General features: G+C 41.8%; 1 protein-coding gene across 7 annotated transcripts in view; it reads left to right on the top strand.

The window, feature by feature from the left end:
* crebbpa (CREB binding protein a) overlaps window positions 1-25,334 on the top strand; it is a 43,504-nt gene that overhangs the window by 969 nt on the left and 17,201 nt on the right. For 3 of the 7 annotated variants that reach the window (XM_044191306.1, XM_044191304.1, XM_044191303.1), the window contains exons 2-12: window positions 10,738-11,474; window positions 15,552-15,731; window positions 16,898-17,165; window positions 20,883-20,996; window positions 22,294-22,560; window positions 22,981-23,080; window positions 23,282-23,419; window positions 23,506-23,623; window positions 23,740-23,911; window positions 24,618-24,680; window positions 24,929-25,050. In XM_044191306.1, coding sequence (XP_044047241.1) covers window positions 10,738-11,474; window positions 15,552-15,731; window positions 16,898-17,165; window positions 20,883-20,996; window positions 22,294-22,560; window positions 22,981-23,080; window positions 23,282-23,419; window positions 23,506-23,623; window positions 23,740-23,911; window positions 24,618-24,680; window positions 24,929-25,050 — 2,279 coding nt within the window. Of the gene's footprint in view, window positions 1-10,737; window positions 11,475-15,551; window positions 15,732-16,897; window positions 17,166-20,882; window positions 20,997-22,293; window positions 22,561-22,980; window positions 23,081-23,281; window positions 23,420-23,505; window positions 23,624-23,739; window positions 23,930-24,617; window positions 24,681-24,928; window positions 25,051-25,334 lie in introns of all 7 variants that reach the window. The other 4 variants (XM_044191305.1, XM_044191301.1, XM_044191300.1 and 1 more) reach the window with 2 other exon arrangements.

Genomic DNA, 25,334 nt, shown 5'->3' with positions numbered 1-25,334 from the left:
TATCATTAAGATTTACACTTAAAATCCTCCGTGTGATATTGTTTCTTGAATGTATCGACCATCCATGCAGCACAGTTAAATGTCATCAGGTCAGCTAGGTGTGCTGAGCTGCTGGTTGATAGTAGTTACTATGGTTTTACTGCAGTGTTGTGGTTTGGTTCTGTGGTGAGCATGTAATTGTAAGGGCCGATCTTGTACACTAAAATGCCAGTTTATTAGGTACACTTGACTTGTGCTAATCTCCTAATAACAGCCCTGCAATAAATCTTACCTCCACGAGGTATAACGCAATACAGTTCAACAGCACTACTAACTACTGTCTCCAAAATGACTACACAGTTAAGTCAACGCCTCTCTTTATAGCAAAACATTGAACATTGCTGAATTAGACTGCTTAAGTTGTAACTGGGTGTACCACACTGGCAACTGAGCATTTGTCAGCAAAGAGCATTTCTCATATCTGCTTGACTCTGAAAGCTTATGGCAGCAAACAGCTCTTTGTAGGAGGTTGTAATGTTAGAGATGGGTTTGTTTGTTTTTTTTTCTACAGAGCTCTGATGGCATGAAGAAGACACAGTGATATCTTAGACTCTGGTTATCTTTCATACTCAAATAATGCAAAGTCTGCTGAAAAATCACATCTATTCTAAAATCAGATGCCACTTCAATTCATGGCATAATGTGCATCAGAAATCTATGTCTAATATTGTTGACCATATTTCCAGGCTGGCCCCTCTTAAGCGGTTCCATTCATCTGAAGAGAGATTTCATTTTATTTATTCCGTTCAGTCATCTCCTTGGCAACAGCACCCCTAAGCAAGCATACGGACTCACAGACCAATCTGGATGTGATCGGACTGCCTTTGATTTTACAGTAAATATTTTATTTGCTGAAGTTCTTGCTGATTGCGTTGCACTTTGTTCAAGGTTCTTTTGTAACATTTCTCCCTGTAGACACATGCACTCTCGAAATGTAATGTGTTTGAATTTCATGCGCTACATGTATTCTCTCTGAAAGTTACTGGGATTAGGAAATGCCTTTCTGTTTGGTATCTTGACTGCAGTAGTTTTAGTTTGAAAGGAGATATGGGAGTTTTGAATTACTACCTTGGGCAAAAACTAAGATGAGCCTGATTTACAAGACTAACCTTTTTCGAACACCTGTTTCTGCATAAATTCGTTTTGAAGACCATAACAAGGTTAAGCTGTCATACTTTATTGAATTCATTTTTACAAGTTTTGTTTCATTTAAATAAATGTAGAGTAAATAATTAATAAAAAAAACAACTAAAGGATATAGTAGTTACTGGTGTTGTAAACATAAGAAACTTAGTCACATACATACACTTGTGTCATGATCGTCGAAGCGCTTGGTGTGAAACTAAAAGAAAGACTCCCTCTAACTTTTTTTTAACACTTAAAGGTCTCTTCAGGCTTTTCTGATATGATATGATATTCTGTAACACTGTGTTCTTTGGCCACTTGACAGATGACTCTTTGATCCAGTTCTGCATTAAAGAAGTAGGAATTCAGCAGCCGCAAAACATGTAACATTAGCCAGCAGACAACTCCTGTAGCCTACACTGTGTTTGTTAGACACTGTTGGGCCTGATTTACAATAGCAGACATGGGTTGTAAGATGGATGGGTAGAAACTTGGTAGCCTAAAAAAATTAAGGCTTTTAAACAACCCAGAAGACACCACCCTTTTAAACTTGCATCAATCAGTGTTTTTGATATTAAAATGGATTGAAATCATCGAGACATAACGTTTAGCCTCCTGTAGCTAATTGTTTTGGTTTTACTGCCTGCACATTTACTGTACGGTTGAGTGTGAGCTGGTCTCATCAAACCCCGTAGGCAGCTGTTTTTATTACATTACCCATAAAAACTTAATATGCCAGTAATATGTAATGACTATCAGTCAACTTGGTTTGAAAAGTGTCTTAAAAAGTGATTAATGCAGCCTTAACATAAGTCTGGAACACAAGTCGGTACTTACTCAGTCTGCTGTTGTGAATACTTAAAGTTATAGTCTGCAAATATAATTGGACCCTTGCAATTTTTGGAATTGTGTAAGTAAAGTTGTAGGGATGTAGGTCTGTGGTTGCACATTGTACATAATGTACAGAGTAAGATGTGTGTGGGTTTTTTTTTTGCCATTTTTGCCTTTATTTGATTGTGACAGCTGCAGAGATAGACAGGAAAGGTGTGAGAGAGGGGATGACATGCAGCAAAGGTTTAGGGTTGGAATGGAACCCAGGCCGCTGCGGTAAGGACTCAGCCGTAATGGTACACGCTCTACCAGGTGAGCTACCGGGGTGCCCCCTGAGTAAGATGTGTTTTAATATGTATTTGTAGGTAGGCAAATGGTTTTCTTGAGAGTATCCCGTCTATCAAATGGCACGTGTTCTTCATTGACTTGGATTTTGTCTAGTCTGCAAGAAAAATACTAAGTTGGACAGCCTTTCAACAAAAGCAGTTGTCACAACAACAATGAATTACAACGGCTATCACACATGGAAGAGGCACCACATGTCTGCAGTGATCAATCATTAAACCTGCCCCGCCTACTCTTTATAGTTTTCGCCAGTCACAGTTGGGACGTAACGGACCCCGTGGGACAGCACTGGGCGACACTATCATCAGCTGTAAATTACTGTGGATAAAGAGTTGGCTTTCACTCTTTGGTGACTTGTCATGCCTGGAGCTTTGTGAGCAGCACGCCTCTGCCCTGACATTTGGCCTTTGCCTTTTGCAGTAGAGCCTGGTTAGAGTTGCAAGTCCCGTTTTGGGGTGTCCTGTAGCCCAAATTTATGGGCAGCATTTGCATAATTATGTGTATTGTTGAAGCATATATTCTTGCAGTGTCTGTGTACTTGTGATGTTTTTATGCAGTCAAGTTTTGTGTGCGTTTGGGGAGGTTCCTGTTTATTGTAGTGGCAGAGAGCAAACACACACTCTGTCTCTCTATTCAGGCCATGTGTCACCCCACAGGTTCCCTGGGCTCCCCTTGCCCCTCTGTCCACAAATAAATCCATTGTTAGTGCACATCGGTTTTATTACGATGCCTTGACATTGTATTGACCTTTCAAATGGGGACAGTGGCTGCTGTTGCTAAACAATGTGTTAATGCACATCCAAAGCTGCTGTATTTTGATACATTGCATTTTGATCATAGTCTGTAAATGGCTAATGGTCTTTAGCTAATAGACCTCGTTTCTCTGGCAAAGTTAGGGTGTGTATGGCTAAGGTGCGTCTCAGCATACTCAGTGTGTGTCTTTATGCTGATCAAAGCCACAGGTGTGCTAAAACCTAACTAGTGAATATTTGATACATGCCTTGCTGAGTTCAACTCCATGTGTCAGTCATGACCATGAGACCCCCCACCACCCACCCCTAAATGTTCACTTGGCACTGTGCAAATGGCACCTTTTAATGCCTAGCAGGCAGACAGTAAGTTCATGACGCAGCCGCTAATGGAGCCATTTATGCTTCTGCCTGCGGGCAACCAGAAAATCCCTGAGAAAAAGAAGGGGGAGCAGTGGAGCAGATAAGGGGAGATGGAGGGTGTTGTGTCACCACAAACTCTTCCATGTAAAGCGTTTATGACAGCATCTTCTTTTTAGCTGGGTTAGTTTGCAGCATGGGCTAATTGGAAATTTCTGTAATGCTGCTCATGTCTGTGCTTGTATGTAATCTTCTTTTTTTCTCCTTGTTATAATACAGTCTGTTTCCATTAGCCAGTATTGCTATTTTTGCTGATTCCATTTGCAGCTGGCTGCATCTGTGTGTGAGGTAGAGAAAATTGAGTGAGGCTGAAAATGTTTTTGTGTGTAGCGAAGCTAGAAAATTCGGTTTCTTGTTTGTGCAATTTTTTTGTGTGTGTGTGTGTATATATATAAATTTTAAAAAAGCTGGCTTTCCAAATATATTTTCCACACCAAATTTATTTTCTTAATATATATAAAAAAAACACAGTACATCTTTTAATAATTCTGATCTGTCCTAAAGCACTTGGCTGGAGATCACAGTTCTGTCCAGCTGCTTTGTGCAGACTTGAAATGAAGCTTTGAATAATCATTAAACCTCTTGGATCTGCATTTGACTGTAGAGATGGCCGTACTCATTCCGGCAAATGTGTCAACACATCACTTTAACTTAGTAAGCCTGGTGAGGATGAGAAGCAAGAGAACGCCATCTATAAAGTAAGATTTTCAAGAAGTTCACATGGAAATACAAAGATCAGGTGTCCAGACAAAAACCGTTGAAAAACAGAACAATGTGTGGCAGAAGTTTTACAAGGCAAGAGAGTGTTGAGAAAATTTTAAATCTGAGGAAATAAAAAGATGCTGAACTGAAGATTAAAAAGTGAACTGATAAACTCCCTTTCAGGAAGTAGCAGTGATTGAGCTCCACAGGTTACTTTTACCACACATGTGGAATTTGACTTTATGAAAAGCTAAGTTAAGGCTGCTATAATCAATATTTTTATAATGACAATGTAAAACAGTGTGACAATGCGACAAAGGGGTCGCTTGTAGTGATGAACCTACAGAGAATTATCACCTGAATCTGCAGCTCCCTTCGACTTTTCGGAGCTTTGTGAGTTTCAGCTCAATATTTCGCTATCTGGCACGCACCTTTGTTTATGCTTGCGCGAGGCTACAATGTGCCTTCACGTGTGCGTTTCAATCAGTCCGTTGTGCTGCTCTGTATAAAGGAGCGCAAGCTGCAGTTGTTTAGGAATTATCAACAGTCTTAAGATTGACCATTACTGACATTTGTGTTTATTTATTTGCATTATTTTTTTCTTATTGACAATATGACAGTATTTGAGTGCACTAACTGTTACAGTAAGAATCATGCCCAATGAGCCAGTGTTTATATACCCACCCGGGAATTTTGTGTACCGTTACACCCCTTTAGTGGAGCATTTAGCAGCTAAAGAGCCAGATATTTCCCTCAGGAGTTGGTAGAGACCAAAAACAGAGCTAAAAGAGAATGAATATTGGACTTTATTTGTTTTTTTTTTCTCTGGATACATTAGCTGTCAATAGCTGTTGAGTTTCCGTCAAAACACTGCAAAGTCTCCTAACAGTGTTGGGAGCAAGAGAACCGAAAAGCACACAACAGCTTGCTGTTTCATTTAATGATGATATGTCAGTGTGTGTCACTGAGCGATGTGAGAAGAGCTGGATAAAAAAGGTCATATAGAGGAAAACTGCAGCTGCATCACTAGAGTGCATTTGTGCTACACTGGCTGTCAGCATAGGCTGACGTGTCAGCACATACAGTCTTTGGTCATAGATTTTGTAGTTGACAGAATTTACGCCATGCAGACGCGGAAAGTATAATTTGCCCTTAAGGAGTGAATTTGTCAAGCATGTTTCATTTAATACCACACAGTTTGCAACATAACAATAGGCATTTTGCAGGTATTCGCTTCAGAAGGGTGGTATACATTCGTATGCACTAATTTATTTGAGTTTAGTTAGCTTCATACAAATTTACATACTTTTACGTTACTTACTTCTGCGCAATAAACTATATTTTACTGATCTCAGACAAATGTTTCAAAGATATTTTCATGTTTACATCATTTTGTAACACAAATTGTGCTAAATCTCAATAGGTGTGATAACTTTTTCATAGCACAGTAGCTGCAGTTCGTAGTGACTTGGCCTGTACCCTTGTAGATCAGTTACTGTTGGTGGATCATCATCTGAGTCAGGATCTAGGTAGGTCTCGAACGCAGTGGGCACAGAAGGCCTAAAGGCACTAGTAGGTATGTCCTGAGCCAATCTGCAGGAATCAGGATGGAGGCAGATCAGAACATTTTGTGATCGACCCTTATCAGTTATGTAAATCCTTTTTAATTTATGATCCTTTATTTGTTTTTCTCTGGATACATTATTTGTCAGTAGCTGTTGAGTTTCTGTCAAAACACTGGAAAGTCTCCTAACAGTGTTGGGAGCAAGGGAACCCAAAAGCACACAACACCCTGCTGTTTCAGTTAATGACAGTTTCAGTTAATGATATGTCAGTGTGTGTCACAACTCAATATTTTATATATATCTATATCTGAATAATAAATCCAGATATCCACAGGAAAACAAGACAATGATAAACAAGTTCTGTGTGGCATCGGAGTCTTTTAAAAAAATAAAAATAAAGACATAAAAGGTCGATTTGCCTTTGTTAGGGTTATTATGCCTCTAAAGTAGTGTTGTTGGTTGAAAACTGCATTTAAATCTCAGTGTCTTGCTGTGAACAGGCTCAGACTCTCTGACTGGTTGGCAATTTGTTTTTTCAAATCTGTTTTTGTCAGTTTTGTCAGGCTATTGCAGGACCTATGTAGTGTAAAGGTATGCCAAGACTGAAATCGCAGTGATTTGTCAATAGCCAGTGGGAATCTATACTTAGCCTAATGGCCCCATGAGACTGTAAATATAAATTTCTGAGGGTTGAGGAAGAGGAAAGGTCTTCTTTTTACCTAACGTAAAAATGTTCAGTGACCATTTTAGGACATCTCAGACTCCGCTTGTAAGGCTCAATTTTCTTCAATCTAATATGCTCTTACCAGGCCTCAAGTGTACTTTAAACTTCAGCTGTATTCAGGCTCAGCTCTGCATTGAGCTGAATGCTTATGTGTCAACTTGCTAATGTTTAGCGTTTAACATGTTAGCATGGTAATATGCCTACAGTTAACCATGGTAACATGCACACATTTGACATGGTAACATAACATTTAGTGCAAGGCAGGAATTTTGCCACGGCCAAATGGCCAGTGCCGTGGATGCCCGGAGTGTGGCCATAATGCACCTTCTAAAATTAACTACCCACACAGCCAGTTTGGCATCCCCTGTTTTGAACTGCCCTTATACATCCATAGTTGTGCCCTTTTAAAATAAAGTTGCTTATTTTTTCATTTAAAACTACGTGCAGCGCCGCAAATAAACTCCTGTTTCCCAGTGTCTCCGTCATCACACTGGACATACAGTAGCACAAGATTTCTCCCACAAATATAGCTGTTAACGTAAACAATAAACATTAACAGCTAACCTGCTAGCTAATATTAGCTAACAATTAATGTTATGTGACAAGCACAAACACCTAAACACTGTACAGTGTATGCATTAATACACATGTTTTTAAAGTTTACCAGAATATTGCTGCATAATGTTAGCTAACTACGAATGTACATAGAGCTTTTAACTTGTCAGATCTGACAGGTTGCTACTTTTTCAGCACGATGCCAGAAAAGGAGCGCACATATGGTATTTTTCCCTGATAATGCTAATATTACAATGTGAACAAATCCGTGTTGAAATCATAGAAATAAACAAAATAAACCCTGCTGTCAAAAAACCTTTTCTCACCGTCTGCGTGTATATCTCTCAGGCACCAAACGGGAAGTAGCAAACCGGGTAGTTACTACTACTAATATTATCTGATTTATAATTGTCATTGAAGTATACTGCTCAGCTCTAAACTCAGCTGACTGATTTAATTTTTCATATTTGGTGGTTGGGACCTGGCGTAGGCTTGCTAACTGAAATGTTAACAAAGCCGTTGTGTTTTGCATGCTGCTTAGCTGGCAAATAAGGGTGCTCCAATTGATTGGCCACTGATCATTATCAGCTGATATTCGTTATAAATAGTTTGATCAGTGGTCTCTATAAAGGCCGATCAGAAGAGCCGATCATATGACTTAATGCCGCCCAGGTATATTAATGGCCTGGCAACCCATTTTAGCGAGAAAGAGGCACTGGTATTATGTTAGAAGACGTGGACACGGTGTATATTTTACAAGCATGGGCAAAGTAAAGCAATAGTGAACACACATGGTTGGTGCAGAAATCATTCGTTACGACGGTTTTTATCGTTCTGATGGGCTACGTCATTAACAACAAGCCCCCTCAACACCAGTCTCACATGCTGTTGTGAAAACGGAATCGCGGGTGAAAAACTCCAAAACAGGAGTTGTGTTTTTTGACGACGTTATAAAACATACTGCTGACAAAGAAAGTCAACAGAGCAGACACACACATACTGTATCAATTCATGATACTTTCACATCTCTTAACTTTAATACTTAATATACAGTGTTGTTAAGACTAGTTAAATAAATAAAGCTACACAATAAATAGAAGGCTTCAAATAGACCATATGATCGTATCGGTCGATACTGCTTCTAGAGATTGGTGATCCGCCCCAAAAATCCTGATCGGAGCACCCTTACAGACAAATGTATCTATGGATGCAATGTTAAGTCCTGCATGACTCACTGACGCCTGATTTGTGTAAAATGCTTAAACCTGAAGTTTGCCAACATATTAAACAAGTAGCATTGACTATTCTTTTGTGAGTCCATGGTAAAATGAAATTTAAATTTTATTCAGTAAAATCCTCAATGAGTCTGTCAAAATTGTATTCATACAGCCATAGCTGAATAGCCTTTCATCAGACCCCCCCCAACACCTTCTTCCGCCTTCAGATGTTATTACCCACTCCAAGGACCCTTAAGGTATTGTTGAAAAAGCAGAGGATAGATTACCTTCCCAGTACTAAGTGGTTTTCTTGCTCTCCCTGCTGTGATACTAAGCAAGTGAAAGGCAAGGCAGCCACGCTGCACCTGTCCCTCTAAGGCCAGACACATGGCCCTAGGGCAAGATGACCGACATCCCCTGTCTGGACCACTGCTGGAGCTGCTTTTGCTTTTATAGCCACCAGCTCCCAGAAGGGAGCAGTGTGGCGATTTAGTCAGTTAAGGAAGGGGGATAATTGGGTGAAAGCGCATAAGAAGGAAGAAGTAATAGGAAACAAATGAAAGGGAGTAAAGTGGGTAAAAAAAGAAGGCTGCAAAAAGAGAGGAGTAGTACTCCAAATCTGTCTCCCCTCCCCCTCATCCCATGGTTGGGGCTCCCCTGACTGCATGTGGCGCTACCTAACCAAAACATTGCTTTGCATTTTTGGTCTCAAGCCAAGGAGCCTGGGGGCAAGGTCACGCAGAGTGTGTGTGTGTACTTGTACTTGCTACATAGTGAGGACTGAAACATTTTTGTAAAGTGAGGACATTTTGGCTTGTCCTCACAACTTCAAAAGGCTGTCAATGTCAGACAGTCCTCACAAAGATAGAAGTACAAGGATGTGTGTGTGTGTGTGTGTGTGTCCATTCAGAAATGAATGCAGGGCCAGGCCTGAGCGCATGTGGTCAAACTGAATGCTGCTGCTCTGAGAGCATCCATGTGGCTGCTGGTTAGAGAGGAGGGGCTGAGAGGTGCCAGGGAGGGAAAGACGGATGCTCCCTTCAACCTTAAACAAGCTTCCTCCACATGGAGCACCTGCTTGCCTGATGCCAGACAGTAGGCTAGCGCAGCAGATCTGGAAGGCTGTGTTTACTCAGGGAAGTGTGTAGGCCAAGTGCCCTCATTAAAGGCTGAATTCTGACTGAATCTCAATGAAGGCATCCAGCAGCAGCAGACAGCAGATGAGAGGGTGACTGCCTCACTCTGTCTGCTCTGTTCTGTCTTCTCCCATCCTTTAGCATTAGACCAAGGCCCTGTTCATCATATGTTGATAACTGATAAGCTTGATTGATTTGGATATGGCTTAGATGAAGTGAAATTCCTCAGCTCTCACTACCTTCAGCTGTTAAGCTGCAGTAAATTGTTGTCTCTGTGAGCCATGGTGCTATCAGCCACTCACATGCATGCTTATAATGGCCTCTTTTCTTTACTCATTTTGCCTGTATTTCAAAATAAGAATGTGCTGTTTTACTTCGTCCAAGATTAACTTTAAGCTTATTTAATGGAAGAACACTTTTTTTAAGTTTTCCCATTAAAAATTATTTAGCGGGTTAGGTAAAAATGCTATTTTTATTTATTTTATTTTTTTTATGCTTTTATTATTCCCTGCCTTTGTATCTGCCTTTGCAGTTGGCTTACTAGAATTTGGATCTAGTGGTAAAACAGGAACCAACAACTGGTGGTCTCAGCTCATACAAGACTTTTTTTGTCCCACTAATTGATAAATCAGAGTTGTTTTTTTTTTTTTTTTTGTCAAAGACAGCCCTAATGCACGCACACCTCCCATCTTTTCTCGCTGTCTTCACTGTCTGTCACTTCATCTCAAACAAATCGTGGCTCCCTAGGCTCCCAGCATTATGCTCACACCTCTGGATGGTGTGACACAAATATTCCTCCACTGCCCAGCAGGAACCCTGAGTGCTGCTGGATTCTCTCTCTTGTCACACTGTGTTTGTCAGCCCATAGCGATGCTCTTATTATCACGCTGCATCTCGTTTCTGTCTTGTGCTGGAGGGACAAGGCCACAGTGCAGCACCAGTTAGCATGTTGGCTCATTAAAATCCCATAAGTGGGAATGTTTGTGAACATTTGGACTGAAAAGGAGGGTCAGCTGAAGAGTAAGAGGATATTTGTTTGTTTGATTTTTGACACTGACATGTCGTGTGTTGAATTGTGGGTTGAGTTGCATGTGGTACATGGAGAAAATATAAATACTTGGCACTAAATGCTTCTTGTATGGGCTTATTTAAAGGACCACAAAGGCAGTGTGGCTTAGGAGAGTGAATGCTTCTTACTGACACACATTGTTCAAATTATTTTATGCAACATTTTCAAAGCAATCCAATGCAGCACACTTCTAACTGTTAAACCTCTCTAAAATCTGACCAGATTATTACAATTTTGCTTTCCTTTTCCTTCTCTCCTAGATCTGGGGTCACTGTCCTGGGATGATTTGGAGAATGACCTTCCAGATGAGTTGATCCCTAATGGAGGGGATCTGAACCTGATGGGTGGGATGCCTTCAAACGGTGGAGCAACACCTGGAGCTGGTGGGCCAGGTGGCACCCCTGTGGGTCTTGGTGGCAGTGGTGGCGGCCCTGTTGTCCCGGATGCAGCTGCCAAGCACAAGCAGCTTTCAGAGCTCCTTCGAGCAGGTAGCACATCCAGTATCACAGGCGCAGGGCTGAACTCAGGTAGCCCACAGCCAGGTGGTATGGGGCCTCAGCTGGGCACACCGCTGGGAAAGAGCCCCCTTGGTCAGGGCTCCCCTAACAACCACCCTTCCCCCCAGGCCCAAAAGGCAGGAACACCAACTGGAGTAGCAGGACAGAATAACAACAACAATACTGCTACAATGGGCTTGAACACAACAGGCTTCAACCAGGCCATGATTAACAATAGCCAGGGCCATGTTGGGCTCCTGGCCCAGGGAGGGCAGCCCCAACCTGGGCAGGTAATGAATGGTGGTCTTGGACCTGAAGCTGGGAGAGGACGGGGAGCAGGGGTTGCAGGCATGCAGTACCAGGGACCGACTATGCAGGGAGCTGCACCAGGACCAGGAGGAGCAGGAAGTGCGTTGGCAGAGACACTCACACAGGGAGGGCAGCAGATGGGGGCTCACGCCACCCTCAGTGCAGCCCAGCAAGCAGGCAACATGAACAAGGTGAGTCACACACCCATTTTCCATCACCACTCTATAAAGTTTAGTGTTAGTGCATGTGTATTTTGAGGCGAAAATGTATTGAGGTATACGTGGAATATGTCGTTGGCTTTGATTCATTATTCGTACAGAATTATTAATTTACGTCATTCATAGAATTAGTTGATGGTGGGTGGGTGGAAACCATTTTAACATCAGACACAAATTAATGTGATCCATTTAGAAGGGCGCAGACTCCTGATAGACAAACTTAATAAAGCTTGATTGTGCGTTTTTGTGTGTGGTGCTCTGGGTCCCGTTCTTCCTTCGACACTTCGACTAATCCAGACTAACATGTTAGTCAGCCAAAATGATCTTGTTCTGTCTCATCATATCGCCCAGCTGAATATTTTTAGGATAATATGAAGGGAGATATATATATATATATATGTATATATAAAATACACACCTTGCACATAGCTGCAGGGTGTAAGATGCTGGCAGGGAAAGCATACATGGAGCGCCATAACCAAGTGGCTGGCATAATGTACAGGAACATCTGCACGGAGTATGGACTGGAAACCTCGAGGTCAAAGTGGGAAACACCTCCAAAGGTGGTAGAGAACAACCGAGCCAAGATCCTGTGGGACTTCCAGATACAGACTGACAGAATGGTAATGGTGAACCAACCAGACATCATGGTGGTGGACGAACAGCAGAGGAAAGCTGTTGTGGTTGACGTGGCGATACCAAGTGATGGCAACATCAGGGAAAAGGAACATGAGAAACTAGAGAAATACCAAGGGCTCAGAGAAGAGCTGGAGAAGGCCTGGAAGGTGAAGGCGACAGTGGTGCCCGTGGTCATCGGAGCACTTGGGGCAGTGACCTCCAAACTGGAGGAGTGGCTACAGCAGATCCCTGGAAGAACACCAGACATCTCGGTCCAGAAGAGTGCAGTACTAGGAACAGCAAAGATACTGCGCAGAACCCTCAAGCTCCCAGGCCTCTGGTAGAGGACCTGAGCTCAAAGAGTTTTATTTATATATATTCTCTAGAATAAAATACTGTAAATTCTCAAATAGTGCAACCATATCTTATTTGAATATGATACATTGCTGTAGATTAAACTACCCAACAGTATATAAAGAAGTAAAAAAATTAGCTCAACCTTAAACATCTACAGCAGTAAATGCAACATAGACATTAATGCAGCAGTAATATGAATCCAAAAACATCATATATATATTAGTAAAACACTGACAGGGAACATTTTACTGCACATTGAGTACTTTTAAGTAAATGTTGCTATAATACTATTTAGAATGCAGAACTTTTACTTGTAGTGGAGGATTTTCAGAGTTGTATTAGTACTTTTTCTTAAGTAATGGACCTGAATACTTCTTCCACCTCTGGTTATGGCTAATGTCAATTAATATAGCCTAAAACCAGGGGAATCCCAAATACATTTTGGACCTGGAAGCTGAGGGTAGAATAATCAGATTATTGATCGCGTTTTCGGTAGGATTGGTGGAAAGAAAATTGTTCCTACATGAAACTGCTCACAACAAATCTGTGGATTATCTTAAGTAACAGGTCATGATTTCTGGAAAGAGACATTGCTGTTGAGTTTTTCAAATGTATTTTTGGGCCCAAACTCAGCAACTCGCACCAAAACAATCTAGATGGATAAATAGCACTACAGGTAAGAGGGAAAATATGAATTTTTGATTTAGGGGTGAACTGTCCCTTTTAAGAGTGGGGCCATGGTCTGCATACAGTGTCTCGTTTTTTTAAATGCATTGTGAGTATGCGATAATTGCTAGTGCTCAGCCTAATTGGCTGTTTGTTAATTGATAAGGAATTTCATTGAAGCCTCCCACACACAAATTGCTCCTTTTTTGCGTGTGTGGTGTATGGTTCATCTGGACAGACTTTTCTCCCCCTCTGCCCATTTTCAGTGCTCTGATTGTTCCGAAATGAAATGTACACACTTGGCAGCTCTACTCTCACTTTTGGCAAGGAGCTAATATTGACACTGTTGTCAACTGCTTAGTCATTGTGAAGATGAGTCTTGGGACTGTTCTATATACACTCTATGCATGTGTGAGTTCATAGTGTCATTGGCTGCTTATATGTAAGCTTGCCACCAATGTGGTTTCAGAGGAAATCAGTACCAAGCCATCTATTTTACTGGCTGTGTGTCAGAGCCAAAACACTGAAGTGGTATATGACCACAACACACAGATGCTGCAAGCTACTGAGAAGAGACTTGGGAGAGATAGTGAATCTGTGTGTTGAAATTCATTCTCAAAGAGAGTATGTACACATGCTTTAACCACAAGAACGATTAAAAGCTGATTTAGCTGAGTATCCACGTGGGGACTGTCAGCATTTGCAGGAGAAGGCGTGTGTGTGTTATAAGATTAGCCGGTGTCACTAACAGCTCTAGAGAAAAAAACTAGACCTGGCCTTTGTGTGTGGCTTTCTGGATTGTGCTTTTAATCTGCAGTTGTAAATCTTTTTGGACATTTGTGTTGGTTAGAAGCTGCTGTCACTCCTTCCCGCCCCATGCTTCTTTGTTATTGTATACGCATGAACACTCCCCTTGCTTTCTCTGGCTTATTGGATGGCTGCTTGCGCTGTCAGTCACGCAGGGAAAGGCCGGTATTGTAAACCACTTAATCAGTTAGAATGACAGAGGGCGAGTGCAGTGAGGAAGGAGGAGGGAGGGCAGCTCAGCTGAATAGTCTGGCCTGGCAGCAAAGCGGTGAGATGATAGTTGGCAACTGTCCTGCCTGCCGATGTGTGGAGTGTGTCAGAGAGAGGGGAATTGAATGGGAAGAGCAAAGTGGAGGGGGTGTGCGTTTGTGTGTGCGTTCAACTGTGTGTGTCCGCCTGCTCAGCTGTGTTGAAAGGCTGCCAGTGTCTGGTCGTCTCAGCTGGGACTTTTTTATCTGGTCTGTTGGAGCGGTGTCAACAGCCTGAGGGGATACAGCCTGGCCTGGCATGGCGGAGTCTGGTCTGGTCTCCCAGCAGCTCTGTGGATCAGAGAGCAGCAGCAAGTTGATCAGTGTTTAAAGCACACACACTAACAAGGAATTTATTCCCCCCGGTGCCTCACATCTTAATGTATGTGGCCTTGGTTCTTGTTGAGGGTGGGCAATATGGGCAAACTCTTCTATCACAATATGTGAAGTTTCATGTTGTCATATCGATATACAGAATATTGTGGTGCAGGAAGTTCATTTACAAGCCCTAATTAGCTGAAAAACTTGCCAATTTGCCATTTGTATTGTTCTACAGCCCAACAGGATCTTGAGAATAGCACTGCCAAGTTATTACCGGTCAAAGTGGCTAATAGAAGAAACACTTGGCCAAGATAGGACATCATTTATCTGGTGGCTCCCTAACCTACCTACTGGGATGTTAGCAGTTTAACTGTGTTGTTTCTCGTGGTTCAACTGGTTGCAAACTACCGTCTAGCTTAAGAAGAGAAGGGAGAGAAAAGGTTGGAAATGTTTCTGTAGTTGAGGGCTGGAGATGTCCTTCCTGCCAATAGCTGGTGTCATGCTGAGCTGTCATGGTGCCAGAACATGAGCTGGTTTGGACAGAACCAGGCACAGTCAATCAGGCACAGCTATGATGGGGCCTGGAATGACAGAGGGGGTCTTGTAGTGACAAATTGGCATTGAAATGAAGGCGGAACCTTTGTTGGCACGTTGGTGCTGTTTTGACAAATGCTGGTGAATAATAACCCCCAAGTTAATCAGAATCCATCACAACATCCAGACTTCTAAAAATATAGTAAACTGCCTGTTTGCTCTTGAGGAACAGTGCTGAGTCTTCTGTTTATGGAAACAGTTTAGCTAATGGTGCCACATTATTTTCAGACAGATGTTAGCTGCTAGTTAGGTAGTAGTTGGATGTAAATGACAAGTAAGAAACATATCACTATTACTATTTTAAACTTATGAACTCTACGACCAAAGTCTTAATCAGACCTTACAGGATTTAGGGCTATAAAGTAGATTGTACTGTCAGTCTGTGCAGCTGCTGCTGCGAAATTATCATTAACTTTCTGTCATCTGTCTGTCTTTCCAGATGGGCCTGGGCACCAATGGGGGTCCGTTTGGGGCCCAGCCCTACGGTCAGGGTGCCACGGGGCCCGGCCAGCAGCTTAACCCTCAGCAGCAGCTCCAGAATAAGGCTGCCCTTGCCAACAGCCTGCCACCCTTCCCCAATGAGCTCAAAGGGGCCGCTGTCACTAGCGTGCCAAACATGGTTAGTGCTTGTTACACATAGTGAGACATTACCATACAGATGCACGTGATAGATGTTCAGTCACACCTTATTTCGATACAGCCAATCAAATCTTGCATAAAGCAGTAACATCAGCATTCTATCATAGGCAGAGCAGACGGTCACACTGAGCCAGACAGCAGCCTGCTACACAACACAAGAGCCACAGACTTTAAACAACAACCCACATTAGCTTTCTGCTAAAGTCTCCTTCTTATCTAACGTACAAACATGAACACACGTCTTGTCCTGCACCTTAGCTTGTTGAACGAGAGACCACTAACAACGCACTGCCCATGACATGTAGACTACACCACTTTTGTTTACTTTGTCTCTCGTTCACTACGGTGTAACACCAGCACTCTGGCAGCCTGCCAGCTGCTGTCAATCAAATGCCGACACGTCCCTCCAGCTGGCTGAGACAAAAAGAAACATTTCTGATATTTCCCCAAAGACCCTTTTTAATAATAAAAACACTATTACCAATAAATTTAAGAAACAATTTAACATTATTTTTATTGTAATACAAAAAGGGATGACTAAATGTGATTTCAGTTGGACTTTAACTCTTCATAACGTGTCAGTTGGGCAGCCCTAATGGCCACTGAACAAATACAGAACTTGGTTTTCATCTAGATTTTGAACAGACATGTCTCATGTCTCACTTCAGATAAAGTGATAAGTGTGTGCAGCTCCTGATGTTAACCACCTTGGTAATGGCACATTGAGGAAAAATTAAGTGAGCTGGTGCATCATGACATTTTTTTAGGATTGGTGAAAGTATGTTCTCTCCTGCATACCATTTAATTCATTTCTTTTTCTTCAATAAAGTAGAGGTGGAGGGAAAAATTAATTCTTAGATGCATCGCGATTCTCTCTTAAAAGATCATGTCTCTGTGCAGAAAAGTCAATAATCGGAAATTTAAAAAGCAAGTCCATATATTTTAGAAGCTGTAACCAGCAAATGTTTGATATATTATCTAATTGACTAATTGTTTTAGCATGTACATATAGAGAATCGTCTCACCTTAAGTGACTGACAAGAATTTGCCTCTCTACAACTGTGGTGTTGTCAGCATAGAGAGATTGAAGGCATTATTTTAACCCATTACAACTTTTGTCTGTCTTTTTCTTTGTCAACCCTGCAGCAGCTCCAGCAGCAGCCTCAGCAGCAGGCGGCAATGCTCCCACTGGCCGGCGGCGGAGGTGTGGCAGTGCCTTCGGCGGGCCCCACAGCCGACCCAGAGAAGCGTAAGCTGATCCAGCAGCAGCTGGTCCTGCTGCTTCACGCACACAAGTGCCAGCGACGGGAGCAGGCCAATGGGGAGGTGAGGGCCTGTGCCCTGCCTCACTGCCGCACCATGAAGAACGTCCTCAACCACATGACCCACTGCCAGGCCGGCAAATCCTGCCAGGGTGAGTTGGAGCATTTCAAACTATCGGATAATGAAATCAAAATTATTTCTTGTTGTTGAAAAGTTTGTAGAAGTCATTACCCCTTTTACTGATAGAGACTTTGCTGCTGTGTGATCACATTATTAAAGGTTAGGACACCTTAACGGAGTTCTTTTTAGCCATTAATTAATGTTTATGGCAATCTTGACAAAATGAACAAATACATTCTGGTCATAAATCATTTGATTTCTGGATCTTGTGTAAAATCCCCAGCGTTGTTTATGAACTAGTTGTTGAAGAGACATTTTAATGACTACATTTTGGGATGTTGTATAGCTCACACAACCACCTCTCCTTTTCAACATTAACTCACAAACAGAGCAGAGTACACAAGCTACTGTGATACACAAATGAACCTTAATGACAGATACATGTACTCATATTCAGATTAGTTCTCTTGTTGTTGTTTTTTACCTTATACAACCTTTTCTCTTCATAGATGGGAATTCCCCTAATGGGACAATCAGATGTGCGTTGGGTTTTGAGAGTGGGCAGTTAAGATTAAGTGTTGATAACAGAATGTAACACACAGAATATTCTAATATTTCTAGTAGGAAAGATAGGGTTAACGACTGAATTTTTACCTTCAGTCAACATAGTGGGTAAAATGGTTTCTTGATGAGGCTGCACAATGATAATCCCAGTTATTTTTCATGATAATGTGACCAAGAACTGGTGTAAATCATCTCACATTTGTGCATTAACACTTTTCCTTTTTTAAGGTAACATTTCTTAGTAGCAGCAGCCAGACAGCTTTTTTTCCCCATTTATGTCATACTTTTATTGTAGCCATCATGTACAGTTTCTGCTTTGTGTCTACTCAGCAAAGTTTGTCTTTTTGTCATCATCTTGGTAAAATGGTCCTGGTCTCCATAGAAAGTCTGTAGCCCAGCCATGAGGAGGCATATATTTCCCTTCATACCATGTATGTCTGCCTAATCCAGTGTAATCTCAATTAAGAGAGTCCCTGGGACCCACAGGTGGTCATTTAAGTGGGTCCCCAATAAGATTTGTGTTTTTTGACAAATTGTAGTGTCAATCAAACTCAGGTTTGATGTTATAATTATAGTTATTCAAGTATGTTGAAAATGTATCTGAAAATTAAACAAATCTGTAAATACACTGCAGACACAGTAGCTGACAGGATAGAGGAGGTCACATTATACAGAGCTTTTTGTGGGTGAATAAATGTTAAAAAGGGAAGCTAAAGGGCAACGAGAATGCTGAGCTTTCAAGTTTCATCAGGAGTCATAATACCATCGAGTATTTTAAAAACAAGCATGCAAAGGGCAACCATTTACTGCATACTGCCGTTAGAAACGAAGTATAATTAGCTGATAATTAGCCTAATCAGCCACCGTCAGTAATCAATACAAACCCAAGACTGTAAACCATTAATCAAACCAATAACTAACCACAGTTAATGTTAGACAACCTTATCATCCTTTAGCAGTTACCTAGTGTTTCTGTAGTGGTGACAAAACATAAAAAATATAGACTACATACTGTATTAGCAGTTTGAATTAAACTGAAGGTTCCTGCACGCTTCGGGGGAAAAATTACGCTAAACTCCCTTTAAGAAATATGCACATTAACAATTCCTTACGTGTCTGCAAAAACACACAACTCTAGAAACACAAGATAAAAGGCGTCTCATGTTGGCAGTCCTCTTGTCAATTTGGCATCAATATAATCAATAAAGACAAATTGTATTTCCGTACTTCACATTTTGGATTTTGTCGCCTCAACTTGCTACCAGCCTCCGTTGTTTGGCTGTGCTGTTTTAGTGAGAGAAGACGTTTGGAATGAGAAGTTTATTTCTATAATTTCAACATGGATTTGTTGTTCACAATGTAGCATTATCAAGGTGAAATTATGGTGCGTCCCCTGGACACATCAACAGTGAGTTTACTGCGTCCTTTTGGATTTTAAAGCATCAGAGATGCAGGACACATACGCCAGGTCTGCTGTTCCTCCCTCCACCAATTTGTTCCTCTGGATTGGGAATATCGTCTGTTTCTGCCTGCTCTTGAACCTCCAGCCCCTGCTCCTCTCCTTCCTGTTTCAGCACCAGCATTGCTGTAACAAAAAATCCCCCTCAAGCTACTTAAATTTGGCTCCATGTCTTTGCTCTGGCCTTGGACTTGAATGTTTAAGTTAAATAATTTCAAGCCAAACATACTCAGAGGCCAAGGTGTATTGAAGGAGTCTATGTCTCTGCTCCCTGCATGCCAGCTCATTTCCTCTAGCTCAGGATCTCTGCTTCTCGGTGCCACTGAAATAATCTTAGAGAGAGATTTTGTTCCCCAACACACGGTTATCATCTCTAAGATTTTAGATTTATCTGATGGCTTAGTTCATTTTCACCTGAGAGACCCTGGAGTCTGCGGTATGACTAGTGCTTGGTTTGGCTCTGGATCTCATCTGAGGCCTATTCTTTGTTCATCACTCCATACTGAATCTACAAAAAGCCACCAACATGATAGCTTTGCTATGTTTGAGTCTTTGCCAGTAGTATTGGTATTCTTACAAAGATAATAAAGTTTAATTGTGTTTATTTGTGTATAGCCCCTGGAGCCATGTAGTAATTGTATATGGGGCAGTACTTGGAAATGCCAGGCAGCTAGCAAGCCTTATTTTAGCCTACTTGTGATTTCTTGTCAGATTAGCTGCTAGCACATTCACCTAACCACAGATGAAATGAAACACTTCAGTTTGTTCAGTCACACACACCACAAAATACAGTTTAGGTTCCCTTTCTACTAGGCCAAACAAACAGTCTTCCAAGAGTGGAAATTAATGCCGTGAGCTGAACCTGAGATCTTTGAGTTTTTGGACAGACACCTTTCTTTTCTTTAGTTCTCTCGTTAGCTCTGGCTGTCCATCTGTCTCACTTCCTATACATTTTGCTGATGTCCTTGTAGCCTTTTTCTTCTTATTCTTTTTCACACAGGACCACTAGGCCCATCCTTTTAATCATGTTTATAGAGCAAGTTTTTCTGTCCTACATTTGATCCTAGTGCAAAGCCACATTTTGAGTATTTTGTATATGGTATTGTTTTCATATAACAAGTTTTCAGCCAGGCTAAGAAAAAACAAATGTTCCCAGGAAACTCATGACTAACAGATATTTTTGAAAAATACAGTATTATTAAGTCGGGCCGAGCAATTAACCAAACATTTACCAGAACTGGTAAAAACAGTGAATCACATCTAACTTATAAAACAACAAGTTACTGCCTGTCAGCGTGTGCTTTTGTGGGATCTTTATAAACTGAAGAAGTCATGTCTAAATTGTTCAACCTGGCAGTTTGAAGCAGTGTAATTTAATTTACCATGAGTGCCCAGTCCAGATACAGAATGCGACTCAAATGTTGAAGAGACCGCTGCTGGCATTACGGGTACAGATGAAGAGCTGGTACAGAAAAAAGAAGCCATTTTGGTCACATGGGAGCATACTGGCTTCAGTAAACGCAATATAGAACAAAAAGAAGCTGGAGAATGGCTATTGGCTATTTCATTCATTATTGCCCAGATAAATGTGACAGCCATGATATTGATTTCAAGTGATATTGCCCATGTCTAATGTTGAGCACTTGGTGGAGACTGAATACATCAAACTGTCAGCATCAAGATTCTAAACTCTCTCTCGCTCGCTCTCTCTCTCTTTCTCTGCAGTGGCTCACTGTGCGTCATCCAGACAGATCATCTCCCACTGGAAAAATTGCACACGACACGACTGTCCCGTCTGCCTGCCGCTGAAGAACGCCAGTGACAAGCGCACCCAACAGCGTAAGTACAAGTAGCAGGCTCCGTCCCGATGTTGCTTAACCATTGTCAAGTCGCTCAACGTAACCACGCACACCAAACACAAGGCTGAATTTCTTCCATTGGCTGTGTTGAATAAGCAGGACATCTAGACATGGCAAGCTCTGGGTTTGTCTTACAAAGGCCTCAATCTTTATCTCTGTCGTTACAGGAGATTATGTTGGTATATTGAGCTCTAATAGTCCACAGTGACAGTCTTAGAAAGAATCAGAATGTGTGTATGTTTTGCCATTCAGACAAATCAGGCAATTTATTCCTAGGTTTGTGCTCCTCCACGATGACTAAAAGCACTCGATGAGTAAGTGTGGGGTCCTGCTGGACTTGTAATCTGACACACAGGAGGGATAGGAGTGTGATGGAGGGAGAGAGGGAGGAAACAGACAGTGTGTGCTAGAGGTGTCCTGCTGAGCCATTGGCTGTTGGGGCTGTTTACTGCTACTCCCCCACTAGAGCAGAGCAGAGTTTGACACTCATACTAAAACTACTTTTTCATTTCTGTTTTGTTTTTCACTCTCTCTATGTAAATGTTGTCATGGGTTCACAGTCTGTTTTTCTTTTTCTGACCTACCTATCTTTTTTTTTAATTCTTCTTGGGATTACTTACATTACTTTTAAATTTTCTTTCCCATTTGTGTTCCATCTCTGTTTTGTTTCTTTATTTCACCACTATGCTCAGCATTTTTCATCATTTACAGCATTCCAGTGTTGGTTTGTCTCTGTTTGACTTGCATGTTAAAGAACATGATGCTGGTGCTTGTATTTCTCCTGCCAACACAAACAGAGCGCAGTATTTCTTTGTTCTGCCTCCTCTGATTTTTGTCTTTGCACAAACTAAGAGCTTTTTTAGCCCGAACAAACCCTGAACCCAGAAAAATATGCTAATGCTCTGTCCCCTGAAGGGATTTATGCATTTATTCAGTTCACTGCTGTTTAAAGCATTTAGCCTTACATTAATGTTCTCAGTGTATCATGCTGCCATGTGACTTCATCTTGCCAGAGGTCAGTGTGTGTATGCATGTGTATTTCGTACTACCTGTTAGGGTTAAGTATTCCACGTCTTTGCCGAGTTTTCACCAAAACAGATTATTTTCAGATATTTATTGGGCTTGGCACACAGTATTAACATTTGCATTTTGTTTACATACTCTAGCTGGTGCAGCAGTAGAGTCAGCAAGATGGTTAACATTGCAAACTGCTGACAGTATATTCAGTATGATTGTATTTGAGTGTTTTTGACTGACTGCTCCGTCTCTCTCCCCAGCCATGCTGAGCTCCCCCAGTACGGGCCTCCAGAACCCAATGTCCACAGTTGGTGTGGGCCAGCCCAGTGCTCCCACGATCAATACCTCAACCCCCATAGATCCTAGCTCCATGCAGAGAGCCTACGCGGCACTTGGGCTGCCCTACAGCAGCCAGGCCACTGGGCAGGCTGGGGCCCAGCAGGCCACAGGCCCAGGACAGACAGCAGGCGCACAGAATGCACAGGCCCAGCAGCTTCCGCAGCAGATGAGACCCATCAATGCACTTGGTAAGCCTGACGATCTGATTTTATTCCTGTTTTCTATGAGCACTTTGGGAAACCGTCAAATATATGTATGTATGTATTGATTGACTCCTAAATGCACAGCACACAAAACTGCAAGGCTTCTGAATGGTCTAAAAATTTATGTAAAATGAATCTGACAATATCCAGGTATAACTGAGTTTAGAAATTGTAAAGAAAAAAAGTCTGGAAAAATAAGTTAAAAAAAAACCCAACATTGCTAATGTGTTTGTTGTGAAGCTGTCTTTTGATCAAGTCAAGCTGCTATTTTAGTGTGTTTTTTTTAACTGTATAGAGTATTCTTCAGATGTAGACATGGCGGCCATTCAAGCCATATTGTATACACTGAGCTTGATTTTTGCAATCGCGGCAGTGCTGTTTGCTCAAAGCTTTCTGTATTTACAGGTAACCAGATGGCTCTTGGAGGTGCGGCAATGGGCGTGACCACTTCAGATCAGACAAACCTGCACACAGACCCCCTTCCCAACACACTCAACACTAACAAGTCAGTCCCTGCCAGTAACTACATTGAATTTGTTGACCCTAAACGTTTTTTGAAATGCAGAAAACTTTAAGTAGCTATTTAGAATATACAGGTTTACTAGATCTAATGCTATTATAAATAAAAATTTGACACTATATATAAAAACGCAGAACACAGAAATAAAAGCAGTAACCTCTAACCTTCCTCCTGTTTCACCTCCAGTCAGCTGCTGTCAGACGGGTCAGCTGTGGGCTCAATGGGCAACCTACCCACAGCAGCACCCATCTCTGCCACAGGCACCAGGAAAGCGTGGCATGAGCACGTCACTCAGGACCTGCGCAATCACCTCGTACACAAACTGTAAGTGCATACCCCTGCTGGAGAGAACAGTTTGAGAATGCTTGTTAAACATATTCATAGCTGCAAATTATGTTCTTCTGTGGCAGAGTACAAGCCATATTCCCTACCCCTGACCCGGCAGCTTTGAAGGACAGACGAATGGAGAACCTGGTGGCCTATGCCAGAAAGGTGGAGGGGGACATGTACGAATCCGCTAACAGCCGGGTAGGTTTTCTGAAACTGGCCTCAACTAAGACTTAACTTGAATTGCTCACTGTCATTGCTTCTTGTTTTCGTCAACTTTAACATCTCCTTCCACTTCCCCCCTTCCTTCCCTTCAGGATGAGTACTACCACTTCCTGGCTGAGAAAATTTATAAAATCCAAAAGGAACTGGAGGAGAAGAGGCGCTCAAGGCTACAGAAGCAGATCATCAACCAGGCACCTATAGCCGCCCAGGGGAGCCAGCAGCCCGGCCTCCCCCAGCCCAATGCCTTTGGCCCAAGGCCACAGAGTGAGTACAGCATTTCAGGTAAAATCTCATGTTCTTTGAACATTTTTGAAACGGGACAAGTTTGGAAACCTTGGACAACTATTTATGTCCCTGATATACATAAAGTACCTGATATTTTATTCAGTTTCGCATATTTCCATCTTGGTTATTAAGAAGAATTCTCCTTGGCTGTAAAGCTGTATGACCAAGTTGACATATTACCCAGCTGGGGTTGGGTCATACTGATACCCGTATATATACTGCGAGATGATTTGGTGGATGTGTGATCCTGAAAAGATCTTGCTATATCCTTTTATAACTGGGGTAGATATACCTTTTAGTATCTCTGGTTGTATTAGGCCACTGCATGAAATGTTTCTTGATTTGTCAGGTACTTATTCACTGACAAAAAAAACATTCCCATCTGGATATTTGATCTATACATGTATAGGTTTCTTAATTTAATTTCCAGAAAACGTATTACAATATACAGTTACATACCATGAAGGAAGATTTTATCCATATTTCCCTATATCCAGCCATTTATCATGTTTTCAGTATCTTTAATACATGTTTTGTATTCTTGTATAAACTAACTCTTAAATGGAAAACCATGCAGTGGCAGTGGAGGTGTGTGATTATTTGGCTTTTGTCATTACAGCTGGTTATGTTGTTCTTCAAGCTGTTCAACCTTTTGGTTCAGTGTTTTTTCTTTCTGCTTTTATAGATGGACCTGTTCCTCTGTCCAACATGCCAAATCAGATCATGAATCGAATGCAAGTTTCACAAGGTACGTCTTGGATGTTGCTTGTTGCACATGGTATTTTCAAATTCAGATTACGTAGAGACAGTCAGTTAAAACAACTGGAAGTCGCAATGCAGGACAAAACATGCTAATCATAATGCAGAAAACATATCTGGGAAAGTCACTTTTCTATGCAAAAGAGGCGCTAGAAGACATAAAAGAAACAAGAAAGAGAATTAAGGAGGTTGTAGAAAACAAAGATAAATAACATTGTGGTCTACTCTTCTGTACAGGAATCAACCAGTTCAACCACATGACTCTGCCCAACGCCCAGATATCCCAGGCACCAATGGGAGCCCGAGCTGCCTCACCCATGAACCACCCACAGCAAATGAACATGAGCTCCGTCCCAGCGGTGAGGAGGGCAGGGGGTAGAGGAGCACGCAACTTACAGCGCACACACACACACAAAAACACACGTGCGTGTGCATAAGTAACATAAGCTAACACCCAGTTGCTGGTAAATTCACACTCTGGCTGTCTGCACAAGCGACCTTAGGCTTTTTAAAAATGTAGTTGACTGGTCAGGTCATGAGGGGCGGGTGAATTTTAAGATGGACGAGTCACTACACCAGGTGGACATATAACCAAAAAGCAAAAGACCTGCCGTTAGTGGAAGCAGGTAACTTGTAAAGACAA

This window comes from Siniperca chuatsi, linkage group LG3, assembly GCF_020085105.1.
Source record: "Siniperca chuatsi isolate FFG_IHB_CAS linkage group LG3, ASM2008510v1, whole genome shotgun sequence".
Lineage (NCBI taxonomy): Eukaryota > Metazoa > Chordata > Actinopteri > Centrarchiformes > Sinipercidae > Siniperca > Siniperca chuatsi.
Note: the sequence above shows the minus strand (reverse complement) of the source record. Positions and strands in the feature narration are given on the sequence as shown.